Genomic DNA, 11,111 nt, shown 5'->3' with positions numbered 1-11,111 from the left:
TGTGAGAGAAATGAAACATCTATAAAACAAGCTGTTTTACAATCATCCTAATTTCTATTCATCAAAATCATAAAACCAGAAGGTTATCCTGTAATCCTCCCTCTGACACACAGGGGGCGCTCTCACTCTTTTCCTTCGTCCCGATAAACTTCAGCTGAATTAACTCCAATAAAATCGACTTGATAATGAATCTATAATGAACTTCCAGGTTACACGACTGAGTTTTGGGACCGTATGGATGTACAGCACTCAGGTGTGGAAGGGAATGATTTCTGGTGTCTAGATGAGGAGGGGTTCCTTCTAGAGATCCTGCTTCCTCATCAGGTTCTTCCCTGTATTGTCTTATCAAAGCATTTTGGATAATGATGTAACTCTGTGATGTCATGTGGATGTGAATAAGCTGTGATGAAGGAAGACGTCCATCTGTTGCTAAATTTCCACTCCAGAAACAAAGCAGCAGTGATTTAATGTTTTCAATCTGTACACAGATCTGTTTACAAAGCCTCGGATTTCATGTGAATATCGCCATCATCATCATCATTATTAGTGCCATGATCATCATCATCATCTTCACTGGCATCAACGTAGTCATCACCATCATCTTCATAAGTCTCTGAATCTGCATCAGCAGCATTGTCGTTATCGTCTTCCTCATCTTCATCAGCGCCATCTTCCTCGTTATCATCAGCATCCTCCTCCTCATTATCATCTTACTGTCATCTTCATCAGCGTCATCATCCTCATTATCTTCATCAGCGTCATCCTGCTCATTACCATCTTCATCAGCGTCATCATCCTCATTATCTTCATCAGCGTCATCCTGCTCATTATCATCTTCATCAGCGTCATCATCCTCATTATCAACTTCATAACTGGCATTAAGATCATCATCACAGCAGTCATTACCATCATCAAGGTCATAATCTGCCTCGTTATCATTATCGCCATAATTGTTGCATCTTCATAAACCTCAGTCATCCTCATCCCTCTCATCATTATCATCATCATCATCCTCACCAGCATCCTCATCATCATCACACTCACCGTTACGCAGGTCGATAACGTCTGAGAGCAGGAGGTTTGAGGATCATTTTTGTGTCTTAAATAATAAAATTTTGTCCAACAAAAATAAAATCTTTATTCGAGTAATTTTGTTCATTTGAACGTAATAAAATGAAAATCTTCCATTTTTATAAACAAAATTTTCCGACAAGTCGAAAAACATAAAACCTGCACCAGAACCCTGTACAGGAAACCGATAACCTTCCGAGTTTCTTCTCTGGTCCGAGACGTTTCTGTTCCCTCGGGTTCCTGTACCGACACTCAATCGCTCATTTCTTCATAAAGAACAAACTGCTGATGGACATCTCATATCACATCAAACATTAGATGGGACTGGATGTGATCAAAGCCGATCCAAACCATGAGGAGGTCAAAAGAACTGGCTGGAAAGATCAGAGAGTATTAGTTCTTCGAGGAACAGATCTGGAGATCACAGTGACCTTCTCAGATGGAAAGTTTGAAATAACCTGGTCTCCATAGCTGAGAAAGACCCTCAGTGAGGACGTATCCAAGAACCTGATAGTGGAGCTCCAGAGATCATAAGCAAAGCTGGGAGAACCTTGCAGAAGATCAAGCATCATGAAGACACTTTGAGTTTTCCTTTAACAAACCTTTATATCGATTTGAGAAACAACTGAACGACACGTCGAACAAACGACACGTCAGACACGTGGGTGTTGTACAAAAAAAATCCCCCAAACAATTATTGAACTTTATTAACGTCACGTTTTTTTTCAATTCAGGTTTTTTTGTTGTTGTTTGTTTTAATTATAACGATCCGTAACGAATAGAAAACAGAGTGCGTATACAACAGAGTGAAACCCCTACGGCACGAACCATTCACAAGGTAAAAAGGAAACGTTTGGCCAGCGTAGTGTGTGTGTGGTTATAATCAGCTGTGCTGCGTCTGAAAGAACACACACACACACACACACACACACACACACACTCGCACATGCTCACTCACACTTGTACACACCCATACGTGTGTGTTTTTGTGTGTTAGGATTAATACAGTAGATATTTTTCTTTCGCAGTATTAATACAGATTCACCCCCCCTGCAGTCTCTCTGGAGGTGGTACGTCCCGATCTGTAGCTGTATATATACTATATGAATAATATTTATAATTCCCTCATATTTATATATTTATATTTATTTATATATTTATAGAGATCTAGATATTTCTGTAGAAAACGCTCACCTGTGGAGTGGTTAATACTGTACACTTGGATGAGAAATCGGATTTGAAACGTGTCGTCTGTATAGATTTCGACGCCACGGCACGTGCCGATAATCGATGTATTTATACATCACTATATTTGACACTATATTTATATATAGTTAGAATCTTATAGTTAGTATATTTAGAGAACATTCCAAACGAGGTCCCAGGTCACATGACCAGGCTCCATCCAATCAGCAGGATTAGCGTAAAACAATCAGATGTAAAAAAAAAAAAAAAAAAAAAAAAACTTTTTTGCGATTTCTTAAAAATCGCCAAGAACGAGAACAAACTTTTTTTTTTCCTGAAACGTAAAAAATGAAATCGAATATCGGCACGTGCAACCGGACCGCGTTTTTTTCTTTCCCCCTCGTCTTTTTTTCTACTTTTTAAAATTCCTCGATATTTTATTTTGTACAAAGAAACTAAAAGAAGTTAAACCCCGGCGAACAATAATAACAATAACAACATAACAATAAAAAAAACAAATTACAAATTATATATAAAATAGAGAAAAAAAAACCAATAACGGTGTTAGGAATGAAATCCGACAGCAGCTCAGAGAACGAGTGAATCCTCTCGTATTAGTACGTGTTACGCTCACGTCCTGTGTGCTCAAATAACCCAAAAATATATATTTATATAAAAAAACTCAAATAAAATAAAACTAAAGGAAAATAAATGTACAACAAAAAACTAAACAAAAAAAAAGGTACCGTGAAGTACGATGTTAAAACGTCCAAATATTCTAAATTATAGTCAGAATAAATTTTTTATGTTTACGAAAAAAAGAACGCTACCAGTAGCTGTCCTGTGTGTGTGTGTGTGTGTGTGTGTGTGTGTGTGTGTGTGTGTGTGTGTGTGTGAAATTAAGAGTTCAGAGCTGCTGTGTCATTCAGGAAAGAATCTGCTGTTGTGTGTCTTGTGTGTGTGTGTGTGTGTGTGTGTGTGAGAAACACACACACACACACACACACACACACTGAAGTGTGTGAAATGTGTGTTATCCTTGTTTTCTTCCTGGTAGCTGAAGTCCCTCAGTGTTACGTTGCATAGTGGTCGAAACTCCCCAAATACTCCAGAGCTGCTCGATAACACAACTGGTACTGATCCTTATAGAGAAAACACACACACACACACACACACACACACACACACACAGGGAAGACAGGGTTAGTGTGGAGTGGAGATGTTGGGTGGAGATGTTGGGTGGTGGAGATGTTGGGTGAAGATGTTGGGTGGAGATGTTGGGTGGTGGAGATGTTGGGTGGTGGAGATGTTGGGTGGTGGAGATGTTGGGTGGAGATGTTGGGTGGTGGAGATGTTGGGTGGTGGAGATGTTGGGTGGTGGAGATGTTGGGTGGTGGAGATGTTGGGTGGTGGAGATGTTGGGTGGAGATGTTTGTACCTCGGTCTGCACCATAGCAGGTCTCTGAGTGCGCAGAGTTTTAACCGTCTGGAACAAATCCACCACTCCTTCATATCTCATCCTCTCCAGAACAATGCTGAGAGTGATGAAGACTCCGGTTCTGCCCACTCCCGCACTGAAACACACACACACACACACACACACACACACACACACACACACACACACACACACACACACACACACACGGCATTTTAACACTCAGTTAGCAGTACTAATCCGAATCCAATGTTTTTTTGAAGTCTTTTATCTGATTTGTGTGTGTGTGTGTGTGTGTGTATGTGTGTGTTCTACCTGCAGTGCACAGTAATTGGTCCGTCCTGACCAAACTGCTCCTTGGTTTTATGCACTTGGCCAATGAAATCAATGAATCCCTCACCCGTCTTCGGAACACCCTGCTCCGGCCAATCGGTGAACTGGAACTGGCGGATCGTCCGTGATTGGCCGTCCTGAAGAGCACAAGGAAACATGAATGTGAGAAATGAGGATGTGAGAAGAGTAATGAAACAGAATGAGACAGAGTGAGAAAAGAAGTGAAAGTGAGAGAGAATGAGACAGAGTGAGACAGGAAGTGAAAGCGAGAAAGAATAAGACACAGTGAGACAGGAAGTTAAAGCGAGAGAGAATGAGACAGAGTGAGACAGGAAGTGAAAGCGAGAGAGAATGAGACAAAGTGAGACAGGAAGTGAAAGAGAGAGAGAATGAGACAGAGTGAGACAGAAAGAAAAAGCGAGAGAGAATGAGACAGAGTGAGACAGGAAGTGAAAGCGAGAGAGAATGAGACAGAGTGAGACAGGAAGTGAAAAAGAGAGAGAGAATGAGACAGAGTGAGACAGGAAGTAAAAGTGAGAGAGAATGAGACAGAGTGAGACAGGAAGTGAAAGTGAGAGAGAATGAGGCAGAGCAAAGGAGGGAAGAGAGAGTCTCATACCCTGGCATCAGTGACTTTAAACTCTCTCAGGATGTACTGAGGCATGTTGTACTCGGCCATGGGGTCGACCACGAAGTACTGATAACGTGCCGAACGTTCAGCCGGCCAGTACTGATGACACTTCTCCTGCAGACAGACACACAGACAGACAGACAGACAGACAGACAGACAGACAGACACACAGACAGACAGATTAGCCGGTGTTAGATTCCACACTACGTTACTAATCGAATTAAAACCTATTCAGTGGGTGACGTTAAAAACGTTCACACTCCTCCACACTTCTACACTCTGATATTCAGCAAGCTCGATCTCAGGAGACGTCTCTCATCACACTGTAACTCCTCCGAGACGAGACGGATTTCTTACGCCCACTGGCTCAGTCACAAAAACACCACCAGAGCGCCATGGAACCCCCGAGTGACCGAGCCTCAGCTGACTTTATTTACACACTGAGCGAGGCGGAGAATCCCTGAAGCGAGAAGAGCGCGCTGTAAACATCTCACTAAAACCAACCTACTGAAGATCCGATCATCTCAGAAACCAAACACAGTCTCCATATATTAATCGTTTTTAAATATATTAACCTCCGTATATTAGTCTCTCAGTATATTAATCCATATAGAGACACGCAAATAACGTATTTAATATAATATAATGATACTTAAAGGCAAAGTTGTACACGTGCATGAAAATGTTGCCAGATTTGCAGAAAATCCACAATCCGTTTGAAAATCGATTTAAGTGTAATTAAGCGAGTGGAATCATCAGCACATTGGATTTGTGCAATTTATTAGACAAAATAAATAATATTTATTATAAGAATAAATCTTATAAATAAAACGTGAATAAAAGTGTTTAGAATCAATGTAAACAAACTATGAATAATTAATAATAACCAATTATTAATTATGAAAAACAACATTAAGAATTACAGATATTAGGTATATTATTTAAAGTTAATGTTAAATATTTACACATTGATGTATTTTTTATATTTTATATATGCATATATTCTATGTATTTGTGAGCTTCGGCTACACTGCGTCCAAAAGTATCGGGACACCTTCATTATCCGTGAAGAACACAATCGCGTCGGACGTCTTTTGGATTCAGGAGCATTATATTATACTGAATAATGCAGATTTATAGTAAAAGGTGGTGTGATGTTTTGAAGTGTGCCCCTCACCCGTCCCATCTCGCGGAGTTTGGTCAGCATCACCACAATGGTGGAGTTGTGCTCCCAAAGCATCCTCCAGAAATCCTCTGTGGTTTCGGCCAGAGGACCCTGAGTGGCGATGTAGGCTTTCTGCTGTCTGTAAAACACACACACACACACACACACACACACACACACACACACACACACACACACACACACATGCCCATTAACAACATTTACTTTTTGCAGCGATTCTGTTCAACCAGGATGAATGTCAAAACATATGAAAGGTACAGGTATAAAGGTATACAAAACATTCCCTGCCATGTTCATTAGGCTCGCCGCCCCCCCGGTGGCGCATTCAAGCACAAAACTCGCTGACGATTAAAATGATTCCTCTCCTATTTCTATTTCTATCTCTGACACTGGAGACTCCTTCAATACACGGCATATAAATGTATGCATCCTAAAAGAAAACGTCATCCGTTCGACGATTACAGTGTACAGGATGTCATGTGTACTGGAATACCACTAGGTGGCAGCAGCGCATCACAGATACTGCTAATCTGAACCATCTTTCATTTTGACTCACATTTTTTACTGTCACACACACACACACACACACACACACACACACACACACACACACAGGGTTTGCAGCTAATGAAGGTGCTGCAGGCGAGGCAATAACGTGGAAGCTGGAGATTAAAGTCTGCTCGGGGTCTTGTTCTGACAAATGAAGAAACAGACAGCAGAAAGGAGGACACACACACACACACACACACACACACACACACACACACACACACACACACACACACACACTTAGAGGCCTTCCTCTGAGCTGGACTGTGCACTAAAAGCTCCAGACAGCCAGCAGCAGCAGCAGCAGTCGTGATGATCGTTTAATTAAAAGCTGTATGGGAAGCGGCTCGAGTTTCTGTAACGCAACACTAAAACGTTTCCAACCCGGAGAGACGCACGTGATTTTATCCGCTTATGAATTGGGATGAAACCTGTTACACCTGCACTCCGCTGGAATCGAGCAGGAATGAAGAAGGAATCTTATCTTTCCTGCCCTGAAACTCCACACAACACACAGTGACAGACACGATACATCTTTAATGCTGAAAATTCGCCCTGCCACGTCCGGGGAATCGTGGGGAACCGTAGGGAATCGTGAGGAACCGTAGGGAATCGTGAGGAACCGTAGGGCTTCGTGTCCCGGAGCGGAAAAAATCCCCACGGCGCTCCGACATGTAAAACATGGACACGTTCAGGTAAACAGTTCGGAGGGAAAAAGCAGCCGGAGCACCGTGATCCATCAGCACTGTGCATGTTTACACAGAGGCAGAAAGAGACAAGTCTGTAGAGCCATTACACACACACACACACACACACACACACACACACACACACACACACACACACACACACACACACACACACACACACACACACACACACACACACACACACACACACACACACACACACACACACACACACACACACACACACACACACCCCATACCATGTCCACCTGTCTGTTTATCTGCATCAGACAGACACACATACTAACAGAGCTACGCAGAGAGAAATCAACATACACACTGAGACACTGATGAGATGAAGAGAGACAGACAGATATTCTAACTGATAGACAGACAAACCAATAGAGCAGATATAGAGAGAGAATCAGACAGAGGGACAGGCAGACAAAAAGAGTTTAGACAGAGAGATATACAGACAGAATGTCAGACAAACACATAAGTAGACTGATAGTTAACCAGACACTTAGACAGGTATACAGGTATATAGACAGACACAGAGCCAGAAAGACAGACAGATAACTACACAGACAGGTAAACAGACAGATATATAAGCAGACAGACAGAGGCAGATAGACAGGAAGTCAGTCACAGAGACAGACAAGTATATAGAGAAACAAAGTCAGACAAACAGACTGACAGACAGATAGGAATATAGACAATATAAGACGGAGAGACATACAGACAGAATGTCAGACAGTCACAGAGACAAAAAGGCTAGACAGGCAGGACATCAAAGAGACAGACAAACAAATAGTTATATAAACAGACAGAAGGTAAGACAGATAGTCAGATAGATGTGGACAGACAGTCTGGGAGATGACTGTAGTAAATATGGTGAAGGTGGAGAGGTCAGTGTCACTCTTTATAAAAGTAAAGTTGGTAAAGCGCATGTGTTAGACTGTGTGTGTGTGTGTGTGTGTGTGTGTGTGCGCGTGCGTTACCTGTAACCGTCAATGAAGCTGGCGTTGATGTAGTCGGACCCCTCCACTCCTCTGATGGGCTGTAGACACACACGTGTCGACTCGAATGGCATGATGTTCACCAGCCGGTTCTTGAACTTGTTGCAAGGCAGGTTGGCGCTGATGAAGCGTGATGTGTGAGCTTTGGAATTGGCAAGTCTCTGTACACACACACACACACACACACACACACACACACACACATACACACACATACACACACATACACACACACACACACACACACACACAGTTTTAATATCATGAATAAAAATAAATAAATTAAGTAACACAAATTGTGGACTTTCTCCAAAAGGTGCAAGCGAATTAAAACAGCTGCGTTTCTTCAGCGCCCCCTGCTGGTGACCCCCCACATCAACGTCATTATAACATTACAGAGATATTTACAGATTTAAAACCCTTTTAAAGATTTATAAAAAAAAAACTATTCCCATGTTCTGTTTTCTTCCTGTTCTTTATCTATAATAGTAAAGAAGGGAAACCTTGAGCAGAAATAAAAGGAAAGTTACATAATAGCTGATAATATGCTGCCAAATGTAATACTTAAATAAATGAAAAATAAAAATAATAATAATAATAAACTGCACAAAATTCTAGATTTAACATATTATTTGTGGGTGTTATTTTAAACATTCATACAAATAAATTTTACAATTTTATAAAATTTTTAAACACAGACCTGTAACAATAAAACATTTTAGCTGATTACTGAGGGAATCTTTTTTTATGTAACATAATAATAATAATAATAATAATAATACATTGAAAGTAAAAAAAAAAAAAATTGTATGTAATAAATAAACAAATAAAGTCAGTAAATTGAAGTCTTTCAGACCGACACACACACACACACACACACACACACACACACACACACACACACACACACACACACACACACACACACACACACGGAGATCGGTCATGGTTCGACAAACAACAAAGCGTAAAGTTTCGGAACAAAAACGAAAGCAGAAAGGACAAAGTGCTGGGTTTGTGTTAGACAGGTTGGAATAGTGAAGTGTGGGAAAGTGTAATGGAGTGTAAACGAGAGATTAATGTGTGTGTGTGTGTGTGTGTGTGTGTGTGTGTGTGTGTGTGTGCTGGCCGAGCAGTGAGCGGAGGCGTGACTGGCAGCACCAGAGCACAGATGGGCAGCGTGGAGTGAATCTCGGATCCACAAACACGCCTTCTGCACCAAATGCTACTTTTATTCCACACTTAAAAGATTTAATGAAACAATATTTTAATTTAAACTGCTGTATGACCCACACACTAGAGTTTCCTTACCAACAAGTGTTCAATAAACGTGTCCAAATCTCAATATCTATATATATATTTCTTTTTTCTTTTTTTTTTAAAGAAGTTTTTAGGAGTTTATTTTCTAATTTCTAGAAACAAAAAACATGCAAATACTGAATAATCTAGTAAAATATATAAATAATAGACATCTAGTGGCTTTATACCTGAGAAGAAAAAGAGACCGTAGTTATATGGATGGAGTTTCAACCTGAACACTCTGATAATAAAAGCTTAGGGTGTACAAACTTTTGCACCACTTGTAGCTACCAAAAAGATGAACCCACAAAGTGTTCAGTTTTGGCCAATGACCTCCCTAAAGGTCCAGAATGCAGATAATGTAAGTGTTTTTTAATAATGTGTGTGTGTGTGTGTGTGTGTGTGTGTGTGTGTGTGTGTGTGTGTGTGTGAGACCTTAAACTCAAGCTCCATGGAGCTGACGGTCTCTCCAGGCGGCGGCTGGCCCAGTTTCTGGATGTGTGTGTAGAGGTTTCGAGCCGGGACCTCGGTGACGCCGCAGGTCGCCGCCTCCAGCAGAGCCTCGTGGATGAAGATGTACTGATCCTCCGTCTGCACCATGTAGTTCCTCTGAGAGCGCATGCATGTCACGTGGCCGTAAATGTCCACCGTCTTCTCGTGCTTCATGCGCTCCAGCATGGCGTCGATTACGTTGAGGCAGCCGGTGCGTCCCACACCCGCACTGCCGGGAGGAGGCAAAAATAAATAAATAAATCCTTCATCATTTACATTTTAATTTCATTTTAATCTAAAACTTTTCAGAAAATTTCCATGGGAATTTTATTTGAGGAATTTGTAAATATTCCAAGTTGGAATTTTTTTGGAAATTCTACAGGAATTAATTTGAAATTTGGGGGAAATTGTATATGGTACAGTTTATATAAAGTATAAATATAAACATTTTGTTTGTTATAAAAAACGACAATTTGACAGATTTAATTGTTAATTGTATAATTTTGTTGCACAGCAGCGAACACACAGCACCTGCAATATTGAAAATTCCCAGTTTATTCCCATTAATTTCCATGGAAAGTTTTAAAACTTGAAAATAATTTAAATAAGAATTTTGCAACTCTAATCCAATTATCTTGTTCATACAACTGAGCAGTTGAGGGTTAAGGGCCTTGTTTAAGTGTCCAGCAGCAGCAGCTTAGTGGTGACGGGATTTAAACTCACAACCTTCTGATCAAAAGTTTTTTTCTTTATATCTGTAACGTGATTGGACGTGGTGTGAAGATCAGCACTGCTAATGTAAGGTCCTAGCTCACCTGCAGTGCACCACCATGGGCCCGGCATCAGGAGGGTTACACGCTTTTACCCTGCGCAGGAAGGCCAGGATGGGCGTGGGGTACTCGGGTACTCCGTGATCAGGCCACGCCATGAACTGGAACTGTCTCACTTCCCGCTTCTCGCTGGAGCCGTTCTGATACAGAAAGTTCAGGATTTCAGCGAATGTGAGATTATTTGCGTTTAAATGTTCGACGTGGCGTTTATTTGATTACCTTATAAAGTGCGAACGTGCGCACGCTGTACGTAGCCAGGTCCACCGTATCCAACACGGTCACCTGGATCATTCCGTACGTTTCGGTTCCGCGAATCGGCCAGTACTGATCGCACTTCACCTGCAGCATTTACATTTCATTAATAATTATATGAGGAAAATGATATTGGG

At 41.2% G+C, this 11,111-nt stretch overlaps 1 protein-coding gene and 1 long non-coding RNA gene across 6 annotated transcripts in view; one reads left to right on the top strand and one right to left on the bottom strand.

The window, feature by feature from the left end:
- The window catches only part of LOC310717361, a 65,522-nt gene that overhangs the window by 33,800 nt on the left and 20,611 nt on the right, over window positions 1–11,111 (top strand). The gene's annotated exons all lie outside the window — the stretch shown is intronic.
- Window positions 1,738–11,111, bottom strand: part of ptprfb (protein tyrosine phosphatase receptor type Fb) — a 116,234-nt gene continuing 106,860 nt past the window's right edge. For all 5 annotated transcript variants that reach the window (XM_083524968.1, XM_083524970.1, XM_083524966.1 and 2 more), the window contains 9 exons: window positions 10,942–11,061; window positions 10,708–10,862; window positions 9,836–10,121; window positions 8,084–8,262; window positions 5,836–5,962; window positions 4,647–4,772; window positions 4,010–4,164; window positions 3,695–3,830; window positions 1,738–3,398 (listed from right to left, as the gene is read on the bottom strand). In XM_083524968.1, the coding sequence (XP_083381094.1) occupies window positions 3,330–3,398; window positions 3,695–3,830; window positions 4,010–4,164; window positions 4,647–4,772; window positions 5,836–5,962; window positions 8,084–8,262; window positions 9,836–10,121; window positions 10,708–10,862; window positions 10,942–11,061 (1,353 nt within the window). In that variant the 3' untranslated portion in view covers window positions 1,738–3,329. The remainder of the gene's footprint in view (window positions 3,399–3,694; window positions 3,831–4,009; window positions 4,165–4,646; window positions 4,773–5,835; window positions 5,963–8,083; window positions 8,263–9,835; window positions 10,122–10,707; window positions 10,863–10,941; window positions 11,062–11,111) is intronic.

This window comes from Silurus aristotelis, assembly GCF_946808225.1.
Source record: "Silurus aristotelis genome assembly, chromosome: 22".
NCBI classification, from domain to species: Eukaryota; Metazoa; Chordata; class Actinopteri; order Siluriformes; family Siluridae; genus Silurus; species Silurus aristotelis.
The sequence above is the reverse complement of the archived record's forward strand: the minus strand, read 5'-3'. Positions and strand labels throughout refer to the sequence as shown.